Here is a 20,392-nt window from a genome sequence, read left to right on the forward strand (position 1 = left end):
CCAGCAAGGAATGCTGCTGCTGCTGTTTTAAAGATGGTGAAAGCAGTCAGAGGAAGACAGCTGATACCAGCCTTTCTACTGGAGGGAAGGAACAATTATTAGTTAAGGTCATGAGCTGAAGCAGAGATCTGAGAAGCTGCTGAACTTGGCTTGTATTTAAATGTCTGATATATTGGCTAGAGCCAAGTTCCCTGGGATTTCCAGGAATAAACCTTTTGTGGGAAGTAAGGGGCAAATGTTAGTCAGGCTTACCTCCTTAGCCTAGGAAGCAAGTGTTGGAAGCTGGCTTGGTGAGAAATGCAGCCAGCTTTTCTCAGAATAGCCCAACAGCCACCCACTTAAAACTGCAGTGTGTTGACAGTTCAGGAATGGCACTGTGAAGCCTGTGGGAATCATGTCTCCTACCTGAATCTTATTGAGGGTTGGTATACTCATTATTGAGGATTGTTTGCCATTCTCAACCTGTAGTAAGGCATAAGATTGAAACCTATAGTAAGATACAAGATTGAATGATTTATTTTTTAGTGACGTAATAGAATATTTCACAGCAGAAAAATGTGTTTTCTATGTGGCACATCCTTACGCTGTTCTTTCTCTCAGTTGTTTACAGAATATGGAAGACTAGCTATGGAAGAAATCTACCAAAAGCCGTTTCAGGTAACTATGTGTTAAATGGATTTAAGCAGTTGAATATGTAGAAAATGAGCTCAAGATAATTTCTGCAGATCAGTTAGTTGGGCTGAAGATAACCAGTTCTTTGCAAGACTAATTTTCCTTCACTATTGCCACATGGCTTTGCAAAAACCCAATGGAAAAATGCTGAGTTGAGCAAGTATAGTTTTGTGCTTGAGTTATAAGGTATAAAAAGAATCAAAATGTCAAGTGATATGCAGGTGTTAAGGAGAAAAATTTTGTGATTTTGTGCTGCCTTCTTTTTTATTACTCTGAGATATGGTTGGTCCTTGCTGGTGGTAGATGGTTCTGAGAAAAGGTCCTGCTTGGTGGTGGGTGTTCTGTTTAGTTGGTTTTTTAAGCAAGCAAACACTTGCACCACAGAACTACAAGGCTGCTACATTTAGAGCAGCCAAATATACTCAAACATTTACATAGTATTCTTGCTTGTAATCTATAATATATTTAGTTTTAGAGCAGCCAAATACTTAAAATAATTGCATGTGATAGAAATTTTTGACCTTAGCAATGATGCAAACCATTCACTGCTGTTGTTCTTCCTGTTGCAGACATTAATGTTCTTAATTAGAGATTGGAGTTATCCTTATGAACATGCATATGGCTTGGAAGGAGGAAGAAAGTTCCTAGAGAAAAGATTGCAGGTAAGTTATCTCCAGTAGTCCTGTTCTGATCTAAGTGACACTTTGCTGTCAAGACAATGATGCATCATGAGCTGGCTCCTTGTGCTAATAAAATACATTTGTGGTGTTTCTACTTATAGGCAAAGTTGACATTATTAGGTTCAGAAATAAAAGCTTAAACATACTTTTATGCTCTTGCTGCTTTTAAGATGATGGTTAATCTTAACTGCAGTGCTGTAAAACTGGTAGCAGTTCTTAATGCCTTTTTTCCCTTCAGGTAAAGCAAAACCAACATGAAGAGCTACAGAATGTAAGGAAGCATATTCACTCCTGTTTCAGTAATCTTGGGTGTTTCCTGTTGCCCCACCCTGGTCTTAAAGTTGCAACAAATCCAAATTTTGATGGGAGATTGAATGGTAGGAAGCTTTTCATTTTGTGTTTCTTGATTCAGATCACTGAGTTTGTTTTCTTACATGATGAAAGTTAAGCACTGTAATGGTTAGCTATTGAAATGCCTGACTGGAAAATAGAAGGCTAAAAGGTGAAGCTGCAGAATTTAGAAATGTGTATTGTGTGCTCTTTTTAGTGGTTTAAAAGTAGAGGAATTAAGCAGGGAGAGGGAATGGATATCTTTGTGTCTAGCTGTTCATTGTAATCTGATAACTTGAGACATGCTTAAAGGTCATTTAATGGAGATTCCAAAGATAACTAGGGGCTCCAGAGGGCAGAATTCCCAAGATTAAAGACTTTATTTTCTGGAAAGGCTTTTCTCTAAGAACTTGCTGAACCACAGGTCAGCTCTTAAATGGCTGAGATAAAAGGCACAGGGTTCTGCTACTGCAGAATGAGAGGCAGTTGGATTCCTCCAAGGGATGTGTGTCCCCCAACAGAGGGAATGCATCAGGATGGCAAAGGCTGTAACAGTGAGTTGCAGTGGTGGGGTGCCAGCCCCTGCTGTGCTGAGGGCATGCCATGTGAGGTCATTGGGCATTGGAAAAATGCATTTAAAAAATTGAAAGGACTGTGGCATCTTGTTGTCCCAGTTAAGATTGGTACATTAGGAGTAGTTGGAATTTACTAAAGTTATATTATGCATGTAAGCCTTTAAATACCTTAAAAATGCAGTTCAAAGCTGTGATGTTGTAGATTTAGAAGAATTGTGGGCTATCAGTGTTCCTTTAGGAGATACAAGATTGAAAACTAACCACTTTTTTCTTGAAATTGGTTGAATTTTACTAGATATAGATGAGGATTTTAAGAATGAGCTGCGGAATTTGATACCGTTACTGCTTGCCCCTGAAAACTTGGTAGAAAAAGAGATTAGTGGATCCAAGGTGACCTGTAGAGATCTTGTAGAATACTTCAAGGTAAGCAAATTCATACTAATTATTTCTGTTAATAGCTTAAAAGACAGTATTCTAATTTTAGGCCATGTTGTTCCCAGAGAAGATAAGATATCTAGGCTGACACTCACTGATCAGCTCACTTTTATTTTCACTTCATTACTCTGACTTTCCAGAACTGGCACACTACTTCCTAACAGTGCAGCTCTTTGCAAGCTACTGTTAGCAAAATTTGTGGGTTGGTAGCTTTAATTTTCCTCTCTGTGAGTAGGCTGAGATAGCTCAAGCTTTATTAGATATTTTTTTCCTACTTTGAAATCCCAGTTGGGTTTTTTTTTTGTTTTGGTCATGTAGTTTTTACAGATAGAAAAACAGCTCTTAAACTCATAGGAATGCAATGAGAATTTCAGATATTCCCTTCTGGATTTTTAACATGCAAGGAAGGTGCTTTCTAAACATTTGCATGTGTAGCACCACTGTGCTCTGAAATATTTATGCAGGATACTCACAGCTGTTAGTCTTGAGCTTTTTTGGTATCATGGTGACACCAGCAGAAATGTGATAACATAATCTCTGCATCACCAGGGATTGGTCTGGTGTGTGTAGCCTTATTTTTTTTTTGGAATTGGAACGACTTAGACAGTTGGCTTGGTGGGAATGATGCCACTGTCTCCTAAAGACAGGAATGTTGCATTGCTACTTTTGGGGTAGAAAAGTTGGGGTGATGTTACAAAACAAACTATGCAAGAAGGAATTTGAGACCAGAGCTCATTTAATTTCACTTGTAAAACAAAGTAACTTTTTGAAGGAAAGACATGGTATGGGATGCAGAAGTGGGCTGTTCTGGCAAGTGTAAAATCAGCACGGAAACACAGAGGTTCACTCTCTGTTTACATGGTTGCATGCTGCTGTTTGCTCGAGTTTTTCTCTGGTAGGACCCACTCAGGTACAGTGCAGGGCATGTTCAGCAGCAGTTTAGAAAGGACTGCATCCTAAAAACCCAAGTGTAAAACCACTGCTGGAAAGCTGATTTGCATCCTGCATCCATTTGGGGTGCAGTGCTGTGGGGTGCTGCAGAAATGCCATGCTTATGTAACTAAAGAGGCCTGCTCACTTGGGACTGTGCATCTGAAGTGAGATTGTGAGGCCTGAGTTGGGAGCTGTAGGGCTTTTACTTGGAGGAAATAGCTGCAGGAGCAAGGAGGGTGTCAAGGGAACAGAGTCCTGTATAAATCTATATGTTTTTGTAGGTTGTTCTGCACCCTAGAGCACTGAGTACATGGGGACCCTGATAACCTTGTTCTCTCCTCCCTTGGAGCAGAAAATCCTCAGGCCTGAGGCTGGCAGCCAGGGCAGGGAGGGAAGGCAGCAGTGGTGAGAAGAGAGAGAGGACAGACTCCCCTCAAGGGGCTGAGTGGCCTTGCTGGTGTAACTTGCATAGCTTGTCCAAGGCCCTGGCATGGCTGCTGCTGCCTGCTGTGCCCCACTTCCCTGTCCCCAGGAGCTGTGCCAGGGCCCAGCCTGTGGGGGCTGGACAAGAAATGGAGTGTGTGTTCTCTTCCAGCCCCCTGGAACCCTGGGGACAGAAAGGACCCCTGAGGATAAGTGGGGTGGGGCACAGTGGGGTAGGCTGCCTGCTTAGCTTCTGCAAGTGTTTTGTCTGCTCAGCTCTGTCTGTACAAAGTGCCTTGATCTGGTTTTTTTCCTCCTACACTACAGTAGATCAAGGCATGTGGAGAAATGTAAATATTGGTTCTCCCAGCACTGGGGTAATTTGAGCAGACCTCTTGCCAGAAAGGCTGGGGTAGTCATCTCCACTCTTCTGTTGTGGGTGAAGATTCCCTGTCTAGCAAAGACCTTATGCATTTGAGGGAGTAGAAACCTGCTGTCAAAACCTGTCACATCTTGGGACAGTGGTGGTGTCTCCTCACGGTGCTCTGCTGCCCTGCTGGGCCCCAGTCTGAGGTGTAGGAAAGTGAGGGGGAAAAATTTGCCAGACTTCTGTGAAGAAAGTTGCATAATTTAGTATTCAGCACTATTATAGAGAAATAATCTGAGCTCTGTCTTTATATCATCCCTCATTTCTTATTCTCCTTAAACATAAATGTTTAGAAAAATAAACTCTTTTTCTCTCTCCCAGGCTTACATTAAAATCTATCAAGGAGAGGAGCTACCTCATCCGAAATCTATGCTGCAGGTATTTTATTTTCTTTTCTTTCAAATAACCTGACTATTAGATGATGTGTACTTTAGAAGTTCTTTGCAACTGGATAATCATGACTGCTGTGGGCCTGAGTCTCCCCCCCACAGCTGTAGTTCTGGAAGGATCTGTGTGCTTTGAAGGCCACCTGAACTGTGGTGGTTTGGTACTTTTCCCTCAGTTTCAGCAACCAAATGAAATTAAATCAACCACATAAAGCTGGGGTCTGTCTGGTTGATTGTGTTTTTTAGCTGCTTTACTGTCTAAGCATTGTTTTCCTGTAAGTTGCTGTTTGGCTGGGAGATATCCAGAAAATGACATCTTGCAGCTTTAACTACAGTAATTGTCCCTGACATGACACAGGTAGAAAATAAGACTTAAATTCTTAACATACGTGACAGTTACAATTAAGACCAAAACTGTACGTTTATAATGTAGAAATAATCCCAGATTCCTTTTTTCCTCTTGGGTACTGGAAGTAATCCAGTGCCAGGATTAAAATATAATAGTTTAGTGATCCTTATGTGCTTATTAACAGTAGAGCATTCAGAAGAGATTGCTCATGATGAAAAGCCTGTAGGAGCAAGCTGAGGTTTGTTTGCAGCTGTGCTGGAAAGCTGAAAAAGGGCAGCAATATGTTTTAATGTCTCTTGCTGAACTTCACTTATTTCTGTGTGGCCTTTTCCTGGCCATCAGGAGCTGTGGAGGTTTTGGGGGTATGTTTGGAGTGCAGTGCTGTGTAAAACCTGGCAATGCTGTGAATGACACAGGATGCTCCGTGTTTTCTAGGCAACAGCTGAGGCGAACAATCTTGCTGCTGTGGCAGGAGCAAAAGACTTGTACAGCAAAGGCATGGAGCAGGTATGATGGCACAACCTTTCCTAAACACTTGCATGCAAACACAGGCCTTCAGCTTCCATGGTGCCCTCTGTGTGTGAGCACTTCAGTGGGGGAAGGTGACTCAGGGCCAGGACTTGTGTGTTTTCTGCTCTCTGAGCCTGGCTGTGATGCTGGGGAGGTCTGAGAATGGGTGTGTGTGCAGGGTTCCCACCTGTTAGTTCCCTCTGTGGCCCTTGACAGGCATCACAAAACCCTGTGGCATGAATTGCACAAGCAGGTGAGCAGACATGTGTTGTGTCAGGCTTGCACAGGGGTGGAGTTCTAGTTCTGTAGTCTCATGCTTCTGAATTGTGGCCATTGATTAGCTGTAAAATCCAAGCATTGAAGTGATTCAAAAATGTAAAGAAACCCCTTTGAAGACAAGAATTACTTTGAAAAACCTGTGTAAGTAATTTCCCACTTGCTTCTTCTCTTGAAGATAGTGATCTGATATGATTCTAGCCTGAATGCTGGATGGATTTCATACTTTGATGTAGTGGTAGGCAAGGTTTTATCATAGGAAACTCTGAAAACCATTACCTGTCTCGTAAAGCTTAACAGGACTGTGCTTATTGTGAAACTGTACAACCAGAAAGACCAGTAGGTGTGAGAACATGCTACAAACATAGCTCCCCATTAATTAGGCTAATTGTGGTCTTAATTGCTGAAGTAGCTGTTTTGAAATTAAAGTAAGACCTAGTGCTAGTGGCAGACAAGCCAGTTCCATTTGTTAGCAGGCTGTTTGGAGAATGCTCTGCTGGTTTAAGGGAACTCCTCTATTTCCATTTTGGAAAATGTCTTGAAATAGTAAATGTGTTGTTTATAATAAGTGCCAAGTCTGCCTTCCAAACTTGAATCTTCAATGGTTGTTGAGACTCTGTAAGCAGTAAGGTTTCTAACTTGGGGCAGGGAATAAACAGAAACAGATGTTCTTTTAAACAGACTTTGTTTCCATAGTAATGTTCCCCAGTACTGTATATTTTTATATCACTGTAGAGATATGCACAAATTATGGAATAGTTTTTTATCCAGATGTCTCATATGATGTTCTTGATCTGACACAGCTCTGAAACTTCTATTTTTAAGAACAGAAGTGGGAACTCTTTGGATTTAAAACTCAATTATGTAAAGGTAGTTCTTGCTGCAGCTTCTGAGTTGTCCTCATGAACCAAAGCCCTCCTTTGCTGAGTGTGCATAACCAAAATACTGTCCTCCTAGTGACCTGAAATGTAAGGAACAACAGGTGCAGTGTCACAGAGGATAAGAAAACAGTGGCAGTTATTTGTGTGGTGGCCTCTTGATCCCCCAGCAGCTCCTGGTGTTTAACGTGCTCTGGGCAATGTGAAGAATCTGTTTTGAAGAGTGAGACTGGTAGGAATTTTCCAGGGAGCTTTGGTGGATGTGGAGGAAATAATTTTGGGGGAAAGCAGGGATGTGTGTGTGGCTGTTGTCCTGTCCTTCTGGGCTTGCTTGAGGAGAACAGAGGAAGTTCATTCCTGTGCTGTGGGCCTGGGTGTGGCTGGATGGGTGAGCCTCCTGCCCTGCCAGGACCCAGAATCCCTTTGGCTGGGCCTGGGGCTCCCGGAGCCGAGGGGGCAGCGAGGGGCAGCTGCTCTCAGGGTGTGATTCCATGGGTCTGCTTGTCCCTCAGGTGTGTGGGGGAGATAAGCCTTACCTTGCCCCGTCGGACCTGGAGCAGAAGCACCAGGATTTCCGCGAGAGCGCCATCCGCCACTTCCGCTCCGTCAAGAAGATGGGAGGGGAGGAGTTCTGCCGGCGCTACCAGGAGCAACTGGAAGGGGAAATCGAAGAGATCTATGCAAACTTCGTGAAGCACAACGATGGCAAAAACATCTTTTATGCTGCTCGTACCCCTGCCACTCTATTTGCAGTCATGTTTGCCATGTACATAATCTCAGGACTGACTGGGTTCCTTGGCATGAACTCCATAGCTGCCCTGTGTAATCTCGTGCTGGGGATGGCTCTTATATCGTTTTGTACTTGGGCATACGTTAAGTACTCTGGGGAATTCAGAGAAGTTGGAACAGCCATTGATCAGATCGCTGAAGCTATATGGGAACAGGTTGGTATCTGTCTTTATTGCAAAATCTTGCTGTCTTGAGCAGACAAATCAAACAGCTTCTGTTCAGTGCTGAGAGGGAAAAGCTGCTCTAGACCTAATAGAAAATGCTAGTGCTGCCAAAGGGAAAATCTGCTCAGTAGTGTGACTGCTCTCTTCAGGAACAGATGCTGCACACAGGGAATGTTAAATAAGCTTAGGATATTATTGAAGAAGTGCTACTTGAGGTGCAGAAGGTTACTTAGATGGCAAAGGGGACACTTCAAAACTCTTTCCTTATTCAGAGCAAGGAATTGATTAGTCCTTGGAGAGAACTGGCTGAGTGATGGCTTTCAGCAGCTGCTACCAGAGGGTGCACAGCAGGTTTTGTCCATCAGGGAGACTTGTGCTGTCTGTGACAGCTTCAGTGGGTGCCACTGCTGTTTGCAAGGAATACTCAACAAATTCCTGAAAGAAAAGATGTGAGTGTAAGGACAGCAGAGCTGGAGGAGAAAACTTTCTGCATAGAGATTTTGCTGCCTAAACTTAACTGTGCCAGTAAGGTCAATGTAGAGAATTTCTGAGCAGTAGTTTTTGGAGCATTCTGACTAGCTCTGTCCAGTGCCAGTAGAAGGAAAGCACTTTGCTGCTGTTGTTACTGGAAATAAAGGGCGCACTGAGCTTATCTGGGGTGACATTAAAGTGTGTCCTGTGAGGCATGAGCAGATAACTAACTGCAGCCTTCTGCACAGATGCTTGCTTCCACAGCTGGAAAATTCCTGTGTTCAAGGCTGATCCTAGGCACTGGTACACTAGGCCTATTTGAGCAACCCGCTGAGGGTCCCAGTCAGGCTTTGAGTTACACTGGAGCAGAAAAAATGGATTCTTAAAAAGAGAGAAATGAGCATCAGTAAATAAATTGGTAGCTAAATCTTGAGTAAGCATCACTGACTAGTGATTAAAATTGATGCTCTCCAGTACCACTGGAGCTGCTGCTGCACAGAAGGCTTGGTTTGGCTGCTGCCTTCCCTGGGAGTGGGAGAGCTTGGCTTATGCTGGCAGGAGCTTGCCACCCGGGGGCTGGAGGAAGGGGGTCTCCAAAAGCCCTCAGCAGTGTTGCTGTTAGAGCTGCACATCACCAGTAACATGCAAAGCACTGCAGTCCTGAGTCACTCTGATTAAATACTCATTCTTGCTGTTGATTTTTCTGAATCTCTGCCTTTCTTTTCTCTTCATGCTTCAGAGGAATCCCAGGAAGGTGAGAAGTTACTGGCAATCAGGTTTTTTTTTTGTTGTTCTTTTTCTGAACTTGATTGAGTTTCTGCTGTGTTGTGAGAGCCCTTTTTCCTAACAGCTGAATTCGTGTTTTAGGTGTTTTCCAAACTCTTTGAAGTCCTTAGACGCCGAACGGTTCGTCGTGCTCTCACATCAGTGCCGCGACAGCGACTCTCATCCAACAATAACAAGAAGAAAAACTAGCCAGTATTTTTAACTTTCTTTCTGTATCTGAAGTGTTCACACTTACACATATAGGACAATAAGCTGGACCGTCTGGGCCGGTCTGCATAAATGCTGTAACCATACCAGACTGATGCTGCATATGGGGTATGGAATTGCACATCCATCTTCTAGGAACTGTAAAGTGGTTTGAATTCAGTGAAATACTGCTGTGTAGGAGGGGTATCACTTGTGTCCATAGCATGTGACTGCTTTAACCTCATTACTCGAGCAGCAAAATTCATTTCTCTTTCAGTTCATGCCACTTTGTGTCAGACTTCATCATTCTAAGTTTTTTCATGATTTCAAATCTCATCTCTTTATATGATTTTATATCTTCTTTTCCTTGGTTACCTCATTTTCTTGTTTCTTTTGCACATCTCTCATTCCACAGGTGTTGAAGCCCATGAGTGATAATTTGATGGAGGATCATATGAGGCAGTCTGTAAAAAACTCTATCAAAGCAGGCCTGACCGAGCAGGTGGCTCACCATGCCAGACTAAAGACAGACTGACAGTTCGTCTCCTCTTCAACTCTGCCCTCTCATCCTAGACATGCTTGCTGTACCATGAGAACTCAATAATAAAAAAAAAAAATAAATAAAAATAAACCAAAGTTTACAATCAACTGTAGAAGTAGTTTAGTGTGATTGGCTTCACAGATTGCTGCCATCACCGGGGAAGAGTTACATTTGTCAGTGCTCAGCTCTCAGACAAACTGGTGCCATGGAGCCCGCTGGGGTGGGAGGGAGCGGCTCAGTTTTACGCGTTTGGGGGAAGGGAGGGGGAGCTTCCCCAGCGTTGTGAGTCCGTGCGGGCTCTGGCTCACAGGGGAGCCCGTCCCCTGCAGCAGCTGACTTCAGGGACGTGTCACGATCAGCCCCATCCAGCTGTGCTCTCCCCGATGGCCCCAGCTCGGCACCACCCCGGCAGCTCCCGCGAGCGTTTCTGTGCGCGGCCGGTGCAGCCGTCGGAGCAGCCCCTCCATTACAACGCGTCTCCTGCTTTCTTGCCTTGTCCCAGTGTTACACAGATGCATGTGCTGGTTCCTCACGCAGAACTGGGCTGTCAGGGAGGCAGTGGCTCAGCACAGAGGGTGCCTCGCCTTGAACTCGCAGACCTGGTCCCGAGGGAGGTGCATATCGGAACTGAGCTGTCTTTTTCTGCAGTTTAGCCTTCATGTATATAATATTGCCATTAATTCTACTGGGGAAGAAATTCCATCCAAAAATGTTGCCTACAGCTACCAAGCAATGAGTTAGGATTGTCTGTACAGTGTGTTTAGTTTTTATTTTTTAAGAAATCACAGATAGGGCATGTATATGAAATATAAATATATAAATACGATTTTGTATCAAAGTTTTGTAGTTTATGGCAAAACCTGGTTCTGTGGTAGCTAAGTGCAGTTCCTGTAAAGGAATGTTTGTGGCTCATGTAAATGTGTGAATGCATCAACAATTTGAAGTTTTTTGATATATTTGTGATATTTACCTGCCTTGAGCACTGCAATCTCTCACCCCCTTGGAAAAATCAATGGGAATGTTTGTTGTGAAACTCTTGTCTTCTGTTGCATTTTAAAGTTATTTCCTGTAATTTATTTTCAGTACATGATTAAAATCAGTTGTGTATATATTAAATGAAATCCGTGCTTATTTTTAAAAGATGTTCAAGTATTGTATTCTACTACATAAACTATGTCAAATACTTATCCTGACAATTATATGAACAGATTTGTTCTATTGTACTTCATAGCTTTCTATTGAAGCCGATGTTCCTCTCATGCTTGTCTCTGGAAGGTGACCTCTGTCCAGCTCATACCCCCTCCCTGTATAGGAAAACCTCCTGCTGTTCTTAAGCACGCTTTTGACTTGTGGAGTTGCTTGTCAGATTCTGCCTTCCGACAATTGTATCACTCTGAAATCTTGTTACTGGCTTTACTTTCATTCTTGGCTAAATCAGTATCAACTGTGTGGAGTGTAAAGGCAGCTAAACAATTAACTGCTGTAGTTTCAGCTGGAAATGGCTGTGTGCAATAGCTGGGTTATTTGCATTCCTAAATGGTAACAATTTTCATCAACATTTGAGCTTTAACATCTCCCCTCTCTTGAGTGAGGGAAATCATCTGTCTAGGACTAAAGCAATTGCACTGTGACTTTTGCACTGCAAAGAACTGCTGGGGAGTGGTGGTTACCTGTCCTCTGCAGGTGAGGGCTCAGCTCCAGGGGAATGATGCTAAAGATGAGGTAGGAATGTCGCATTTTATGATATCTCAACCTGTACAGATTAAATACTGTTATTCAAACAAGCCTGGGCTTTGGTGATTAATCTCTTACTAAGCAAATGAGTCACACGGGGGCTCACAGGGCCATGCCTGCCATTGCTGCTCCTGGTCTCCAGGAAGGTGCAGGTCAGATTTGAGGCTGTGCCCTGCAGAGATGGGAAAAGCAGAACTCTTCCCAGCATGTGGACAAGGAGTTGGGAGGCTTTATACAGACTCTTCTTCAGGGTTTATGGGTGCAGTTCCTGAACACTGTGCCACCAAGTTGCAGCATGAATGCAAAATCCCCTCGAGCTTGTGGGAGGGAGGGAAGGGGAGGGGTCACAAAGACTTTTAACCAGGTCTAGGAAATGGTTTGGAAATGGCTGGAGCATGGCTGGAGCATGTCCTTGTATGGCCCTGTTGACTGTTAACCCATCTCACCCTTCCCTGGAAAAGGGGACTCCACTCTGTGGGCACAGAGGTCAAAGTGCCAGGCACTGGAATGGGACCTGCACTTTGGAGTGGCAGCAGCCTGGAGTGAGGTTGTGTCACTTGAACAGCAAGCTGGATTTAGCCAGCAAGGGAGCCAGGTGTGGGAGCAGTTCTAGGTCTGGCCGGACACATCTGTTTTTGCATGAGGGACAAGGTCTGGGCTGGTTTGGGGGCTGGGGGCTCCATTTTCATGTGTGGCTGCCTCTGTGGGGGCAAGAGAGGCTCTGCAAGGGCCACTTGAGGGCAGACTTGTGTCTCAAGGCCAGCTGCTGGGAGCAGGCACTGTGGGGATGTCAGGGGTGCAGCTGGGGGCCATGTCCATCTGCTGGCTACTGGAGCAGACTGGTGATCATCCCCAGGCTGGATCCTGGATGAGCTGCCCCTCCTTGCCCAGTTCTGGAGGGATACAGAACCTGTGTGTGTATTGTCCCCAACAGCCCTTCATGGTGACCATGGACAGGGTGAGGGTGTTGGTGCTGTTGTCCCAGTGCTGAAGACTGACCTGGAAGGATGGCGTGAGCACACTCCCTGTGTGTGCCCACTGGGAATGCTGGCTCGGCCTTGCTGCTGTGGGGACATGAAGCTGTAGTGGCCTCACCTCCATGGGCAACCCCTTACAATCAGTATTCCTAGTAGAACAAGCTTAGCATTTCTCACCTTCTGTGTACTGGTAAGAACATCAGGTTGGTGCATGGAGCAGGTTCCTCGGGGAACTGAGGAGTTTCACAGGGCTTTAAAGGAGGTGGCAGCTGCCTTCTCTACCTGGGCTATTCCACTGCTACTCAGGAAAGGAGTTCTGAGCGCTGATCCAACTCTGTGCAAACTGTGGTGTACTCAGGCCTTGCTTGCCCTGTCCTTCCTGAGCATGCAAAAAGCTGAATTTAGGAGGAAAAGCAGAGAGCAGAAGATGGTAACTGACCTGTGGCCAACTCCTGCCTCACAGAGGGACACGGCAGAGTGAGGTAGGAAAGCTACATGGAAGATCCTACAGCTGGCAAAGTACAGCATTGTGCCAGAGACAGACACAGGAGCAGAGGTGACAGGGCAGATGTAACAAGGTACAGCAGCAGAAAGAGGTGGAGATGGTGACAAGACAGGATACTTGTTCCTTCTGTTCTGGAGTGTGTGCCCAAGTTCCTTGGGATAGAAAATCCCCATCTGGAGCACTACATGTGATTTCTGGCTCCAGAAAGACTTGACCAGCAGGAAATTTTTGGCTATCTCCTAACTTAATTTTCCTACCGCAGACTAGGGCCAGGCCACAGATTTTTCCTGTAGATGTCTGATCCCTGAAGGTTAAGTTAAGGAAACTAAAAGTACATCAGGTGGCGTGGCACAACAATAACAAAAGGGAAGAGAACAGGAAGCCCTGTGTTCTATGGATCCAGATATGGGCAGTGTCCAGTGTTTTGTTTCATTATGCCAGCCAAGTACAGCAGTATCTCAAAACTCCCTGCCTGTTACTGTGCTGGGTTAAAGTAATTAATTACAGGTTATGGTAAAACTTCCTTTTTTAATTGAAAAACACGGGTGGGAGTACAGACAATATTTACACAAGTTCTCAAGTGCAGCTCAACTCAAGAACATATGACAAATACGGTAAAAGGATGTGGGTCCAAAAGAGAATTATGGAGGGTACCAAAAGGTACAGCTTCCTGCTAACCACGGACCTTCAGATCAGATCAGCAACTGAAAAAGAGAAAAGGCAAGGATTAGAAGCATTAACTGAGTGTGTGACTCACAGCCCAGCACTGCTGCCCCAGGCTGCCCCCAGAGGCAGGGCCAGCAGCACGCACCGTTCATGGGCATCTCGTCGATCTGGGTGGAGTAGTACTGCTCGATGTCCCGCAGGATGCGGATGTCGTCGTTCTTCACAAAGTTGATGGCGACGCCTTTCCGGCCGTACCTGCCCGAGCGGCCGATCCTGCAGAGGCACGAGGGAAGAGGGAATGGAGCCACTGTGGGAGACTTCCCCCAGCCCCAGGGGCCCGAGGGAAGCCCTAGCCTACCTGTGTATGTAGAGCTCTCTGTTGTTGGGCAGGTCGTAGTTAATGATCAGCGACACCTGAGGCACATCCAGGCCTCGAGCCCAAACGTCTGTGGAAATGAGAACTCGGCTGCAAAGAGAAGGGCACAGTCAGGACTTTTCTGGGAGCCCCCAGGCTCCAGCACAGAGCATCCCCTCTTTTCTGGGAACTCCCGGGCTCCAGCACAGAGCATCCCCTGCTATTCCATGCTCCCCCCTGCCCACAGCACACCAGCAGCATCCACACTTCTGCTGCATGGAAAGTTGTCCCTTGCACTAGCACCAAACTGCAGCCAAGACAGGACCAACACAGCTTGGATCTTTCAGAAGGAATAATGTTCCCAAGTGTTTAAAATACCGAGGATGCAGCACAAACATTTCTCCTTGAATTTTAAATGCAGCAACTTCCAACGTCTTCAGCAAAATAGAACAGACTAATTCTACACCCAGAGGTATGAGTTTCCCTCCTTGGAAAATGGCAAGCTCTCAACCCTTCCACACCAGAGGAGATCAGAGTTCTCCTCAATCTGAGCTGAACAAAGCCTTGAGACAGAGGCATTAGGGTTTCCCCTGCCCCGAGGCAGCACTGATCTAAGCAATGCTACTTGGGGCATTTACCTCGCGCCAGATCTGAACTCTTTCATGATGGACTCTCTCTCCTTCTGGGGCATGTCCCCATGCATGGAGGAAACGGTGAAGTTGGCTTCCCTCATCTTCTCTGTGAGCCAGTCGACCTGTGAACACAGCCTGGGTTAGCTCCTTGCTCAGACAGCCAAGCACAGCAGCTGAGCTCCAGAATGTTTGCTGACAGGCTGCTGTGGACTGAGAGACACCTCCACAAGCATTCTGAGACTAAGGGAAGTAAATAATCCTTACAAAGCATCAGCTGTGTGATACAGGGCTCCACAAGCCCTGAGAGGAAAGGAATTAGGAGCATTTATTCAGGAATTGTGGGTTTGCTCCAGGAATTATAAGCAGTTAGATTGAGCACATTCTTACTTTTCTAAAAAGGCAATTCCTGTCAGCTATCTCAGGTCTGCCTCTGTTGCTTTAAGTTAGGCACATCCCCAAGGTTTAATCTCTGGTCCTACTGAACTATTTCCAAATGGGGGAGCAACCAGACCTCTTAACTAATCCAGCATTGTTGGAGTCACCCTCAGGAAGCACCAAGCCCCTCTGATGGCCCCTGTACCTTTCTCTTGGTGTTACAGAAGATGACAGCCTGGGTGATGGTCAGCGTGTCGTAGAGATCACACAAGGTATCAAACTTCCACTCTTCCCTCTCCACAGCCACGAAAAACTGCTTGATTCCTTCGAGGGTCAACTCATCACTGCAAGGAAGAGCACCACAAGCAGTTAGAGGGGCTGGGTGTGCTTCACCAGAGACCACCCTCTGCCCCATGTGCCGGGGGCTGCTGGGTCCAGATGGAATCCAAGTAGTTCCAGAAAGTCCTGGGAAAACTCAGCTTTAAGAAGAGCTCTGAATGTGACCTGTTCAGCAGAGACTGGAAGTGCTCAGCTCCAGCCAGCCAGCTCCAAAGGGGAACACTTCTGTTCTCATCATTTTTACATTCCAGCTTTTTGACAAGAGAGATTGAAGAAAGTCTCAAGAAGCTCGAGTGTACTGAATGGGGCAGTCTAAGAGCTCAGGCAAGAGGGAGGCTCCTCCCAGGTCCCAGTGCACAAGGATCTGTGACACCACCCAGATGTAAACTGTGCCTCCGAGAACACCCAGGATCAGTTGCCTAAAGGGGGTTTTTGCCTGCTGTGTAATAGGAAATTTTAACAGGAAGCCTAAAGAAATCCTCCAGGGAAGCCCAGGAATTGGATAAGTGTGAAGGATAGATTTCCATGAGGAGACTGCTATCCATGGGGAGAGTGAGGGGACTCATTCCCTTAGGGATGAGAGAATGTCCTGTGCTGAGCAGCAGCACACAGAAGTGGACAAGGACAAAGTCAGGGAGATAAGCCAGCCCCTGCTGGGAAACAGGACACGAGCACAACTGTGGACACTCAGGAACGATGAGAAGGAACACAGAGACTCCCTGAACATTTAAATCAGTGATATTGTGAACTGCCCAGGGCTGCACCAGCTCAGAGTCCCTGCTCTCTCCAAGGAAACTCACTGACCGTTTCACCAGGATGCGGATGGGGTCTGTCATGAACTTGTTGGTCATCTCCAAGATTTCATGTGGCAAAGTGGCGCTGATCAGAACCACCTGGGTGGCTGGAGGCAGGTACCTGTACACATCATAAATCTGCTCCTTGAAGCCTGCAGTGCAAGTCAAGCCACACACAACAGTTAGCACATCCTCTCCCAAATCTCCTCTTCTTCCACAATCTGATCTGGAATTCAGAACTGGGTCTATACTATGAGATTAACATAAATGTGCAAATTGGTAACATCAGACAAGGCTCGTTGTATACCTTAACCAGCCTATACCTAACTGTAACAGTCTAACTTTTTAAACTTTAACATTTAACTTTTTATAAGTGGGTCTGCCAGCTGGGACACCCTAGAATCTCAAAGAAGCAAGAAAAAAGGAAGTAGAAGGGAGACAAATGTTTTACCTTTATTAAGCATTTCATCTGCTTCATCCAAAACCAGCATTTTGATGGCACGAGTTCTCAGACTTCTGCGACGAATCATATCTGTAAGATTTCACTTTGTGAGATGAGAATGCTCTGAAGGCAAGTGAGCCCCAGCACTGTCAGGGCATTTTGGTGGAGGAAGGACAGATGTGAGAAACACAAAATGCCAGGTGAACTTGATGTCAACAGAATCCACAAATCCTGTTTGAGAGTCAGCCCAGCTCGGCAGCTGCTAAGTTTTAGTGGATTTTTTTTCACTTGTGGGGACCAGTTCACGTTGTCCCAGTGACAGGAGGAGCTTGTGTAAGTGCTGTGTGTTCGTCGGACAGCCAGAAGATGGGAGCCTGAAGGCCAACACTGCCCCTATGGTAACTGCATGAGCAGTAAATGCTAAACTCTTCATGCAGCAGAACCAGAAGGTACCAGCTGCGAGTGCACCTGATTTTACACAGATGGAGCAACCACCAGGACAAAGAAAACGTGGGCCTAATTCTGGGCCCATTCATCAGGCCTGGCTCCTATCCCCTTGAAGATTCAGGGACTGTAATACTTTCTCCTTTTTCCAAAGCCACCACATAAAGAGCCACCTCAACAACGGAAAGCAAAGCATAAGCAGAGAGAATGCAAATACCATCACCACTGATTTCCCCCAGTCTTTCCCAGGAACACGAGCACTAAGTTGTTACCTTGTTACACTTCCCCTCAAGGTTACATTACCAGCGTTACAATAAATGCCAGGATTCCTTACCAAACACCCTGCCGGGAGTGCCAGCCACCACGTGCTGCCCATAATCCAGCTTGCGGATGTCCTCGCCCACGTTGGTGCCCCCGATGCAGGCGTGGCACTGCACGTTCATGTAGTCTCCCAGGGCGAGAAGGCCCTGTTGGGGACAAGGGAAGGGATTCACTGCCCCAGCTCTGCCCAGGCTGCCTTTGCCAGGAGAGGCAGGTCTGCAGCCACGCTGTGGGCTTTTCTAAGAGATGTCAGCACAAGGATTTTTTAATGTCTGTTACCCAAACCTCCATAACAGCAGGCCTTAAAACGCTAGGATCCCTGTGTCCTCAGGGATCACAACTGCTTTAGATGGGCTGGCCTTAAAAACTCAAGGCTCTGCAAAACCTCAGCCTGCCAAAGCAATGAATATAACGCCAAGGAGCAAACAGCCCTATATCAAATCATACTTTTTATTTCCCTCAGGAACAGAAGAAAAAGTGGAAGCTGTGTTTGTTTGCTTTGAGCTCTGCTAGAGAATGCCCAGAGCACAGTCCCAGGCCTTGCAAGGTTCCCCAGACAAGGAGTGCAGTGCTCCTACCTTCTGGATCTGCACAGCCAGCTCCCGAGTCGGCGCCAGGATCAGGGCTTGGGTCTCACGGACCTGGTGAGAGCAGGGAATCACAGGGATTAACCACAGGCACAGCCAGGCATGCAAGAGGTGATGGAGATCACACAACAAAGCTGTGAAATGCCACAGCTGAAGGATTTAGCACAAAATTTTGGGCTAAAAAAAAAGAAAAAGGTGTGTACATTTCTTGCTAAATAGAACCAAATTTCAAGTCCTTCAGTTCTGTGTGTTTGGCTCAGATAAACACCTTGCATTGCTCAAAGACTCAAAGTTTTGAAGTATCACCATTAAAAGTATTACGAGCACTTTACAGAAATAAATCAAAAGCTGTCCTTTCCACTTAGAACATGCAACCTTAATTTTTATGTCCCCAGACATATGAGTAACAATCCCAGCCCACTGAGAACCATCCTTTTATTCAACTGCATCTGCACATCCAATTATACCCCAAAACTGCTAGATGGACACAATGCCCCTGAGCAGAACAAGGCAAACAGCTGTCAGTCAAAATCCCAGCTTGGATTCTGTGCAATGAATCAGATCACCTATCACCAGATGGGCTGATGATGCTATTGGGACTGTCTGGAGACAATTCTGCTTGCTGAGAGATTAACCTAGCCCTAACAGGTGAAAGAGGTCAGCTGTTAAAGACAACTTTATCATTACAAGACATCAGCTGAACTTATTTTACCAGACTGACTTTAACAAGTTCTCAGTCAGAATTCTGTCTGAGGTTCACTACCCATAATGAAAAGATTTCAAAGTAAAACTTCATTTATTCACTCTTAACACATTTCCATGATGAAGACCAGTGATTTAGTAAAAATTATTTTTAGCACGTGCTGCTCTGAGATTACCTGTATATCCAGGCATTGCAGAACAGATATGGAGAACGTTGCTGTCTTCCCCGTTCCCGACTGTGACCTGAGAAACAGATGTTTGGTGAATACTCTGCATGTCTGGACAAACAGCACAGGCAATTCAACACATTCCACCCCTCTGCTCTCTCCCACCCCTCAGTGCAAAGAACTCAACAGTGCCAACAAAGGTTTGTTATGATCAGAGCCTGATCTGCTGTCAGGCAGCTCTGAGAGCTGCAGTATCAGGGACAGAACACTCCAGGGTCCCCAGCTCTGGCACCTTCACTCCTTATCAGACCAGCATTTTAACTTTCTGCCATCTGCCACACATACACTTTTTTCATGTAAATGACAGATAAACCAATTCAATTTGCAAGGCCAGTGATTTGCACTAGTGACCAAGAAAGGATTTCTTCAGTGGGATGCATATCCTTCTTTGTATCTAAGACATATTGTTTACAGTAACTAAACCTAACAAACGTTTGGCATTAACTAGCAGAGAATCACAACAAGTTAGGCAATTTCACTGTTTGCTTGTCACACCATAAAACCACCAAGTAGTTTGAATTGGAAAGGAATTAAACAACATCCAGCTCCATCCCCCCACCCTGCCATGGAAGGGACACCTCCCACCTCTGCATGGCCCAGAGCCCCATCCAGCCTGGCCTGGAGCACTTCCAGGGATGGAACACCCAGATGCTCTGGCCAACCGGTCCCCGTATCCCGCCAGTTTCAGGTCATTCCCCACACCCTGGCAGGCACCAGCCCAGGCCGATCCCGCTTCCAGCCTCAAGGCAGGGAACGTGCCCGACATTCCCCCTGCACTCACTGGGCGATCACGTCCCTGCCCTTGATGATCTGCTTGATGGCTCGCTGCTGGATGGCCGACGGCTTCTCGAACCCTGCGGGGCCAAGAGACACCGTCAGGCCAGGCCGGGCCGGGCCGCAGGGCGCAGGCGCGGCCGGCCGCACATCCGGGCCCCGCCGCGGCCCCCGCACCGCTCCGAGCCCTCAGCCCGAGCCCGGCCCCGCGCCCCCGGCCCCGCGCCCCTTCCCCTCCGGCCCCGCCGCCCACCGTAGGCGTAGATGCCGCGCAGCAGGTCCTCCCGCAGGCCCATGGTGTCGAAGGTGGGCGTCACGTCCACCTCCTCGCTGGTCTCGAACTCCACCTTGGTCATGTCCTCCTCCTTCATGAGGCGCTTCCGCGCCGAGCCGCCCGCGGACCCCGCGGACCCCGCCATGGCCGCGCCGCCGCCGCCGCTGCCGCACAACGCCCGCCGCGCGCGCCCCGCTCCGCCACTGCGCCTGCGCGGGGGGCGGGCCGGGAGCGGCGTGGCGCGCGTGCGCCTGCGCGGGGCGTGCGCGTGAGGCCACGGGGCGCGCGCGCGGGAGCACGGGACGGGCGGGGCTTGGAAGGGCCCTGAGGGGATCGGCCCGGATGGGTCTGGAGTGTCCCCAGAGAGGGGGAACCTGTGACCGTCCTTCCCTGGGCAGCCCGCTCCAGTGCCCTGCCACGCTCAGTGCAGAGA

At 46.8% G+C, this 20,392-nt stretch overlaps 2 protein-coding genes across 2 annotated transcripts in view; one reads left to right on the forward strand and one right to left on the reverse strand.

Annotated features, from left to right (window-relative positions):
• ATL2 (atlastin GTPase 2) overlaps positions 1-11,592 on the forward strand; it is a 36,957-nt gene extending 25,365 nt beyond the window's left edge. Inside the window, exons 6-14 of the mRNA XM_058019902.1 lie at positions 601-657; positions 1,242-1,334; positions 1,591-1,729; positions 2,553-2,680; positions 4,797-4,853; positions 5,646-5,717; positions 7,387-7,818; positions 9,038-9,052; positions 9,166-11,592. Coding sequence (XP_057875885.1) covers positions 601-657; positions 1,242-1,334; positions 1,591-1,729; positions 2,553-2,680; positions 4,797-4,853; positions 5,646-5,717; positions 7,387-7,818; positions 9,038-9,052; positions 9,166-9,273 — 1,101 coding nt within the window. The 3' untranslated portion in view covers positions 9,274-11,592. The remainder of the gene's footprint in view (positions 1-600; positions 658-1,241; positions 1,335-1,590; positions 1,730-2,552; positions 2,681-4,796; positions 4,854-5,645; positions 5,718-7,386; positions 7,819-9,037; positions 9,053-9,165) is intronic.
• Positions 11,593-13,535: 1,943 nt separating this feature from the next.
• On the reverse strand, positions 13,536-20,112 carry EIF4A3 (eukaryotic translation initiation factor 4A3). The gene is made up of 12 exons (XM_058021576.1): positions 19,939-20,112; positions 19,693-19,765; positions 18,861-18,927; positions 17,974-18,036; positions 17,409-17,541; positions 16,640-16,720; positions 16,199-16,340; positions 15,261-15,399; positions 14,687-14,802; positions 14,052-14,159; positions 13,839-13,966; positions 13,536-13,731 (listed from the first exon to the last, which is right to left on the reverse strand). Exons 1-12 carry the CDS (start codon positions 20,102-20,104, stop codon positions 13,715-13,717), a joined length of 1,233 nt encoding a protein of 410 aa, XP_057877559.1. The 5' UTR covers positions 20,105-20,112; the 3' UTR covers positions 13,536-13,714.
• Positions 20,113-20,392: the final 280 nt, after the last annotated feature.

Source organism: Melospiza georgiana, chromosome 3 (genome assembly GCF_028018845.1).
Source record: "Melospiza georgiana isolate bMelGeo1 chromosome 3, bMelGeo1.pri, whole genome shotgun sequence".
NCBI lineage: Eukaryota > Metazoa > Chordata > Aves > Passeriformes > Passerellidae > Melospiza > Melospiza georgiana.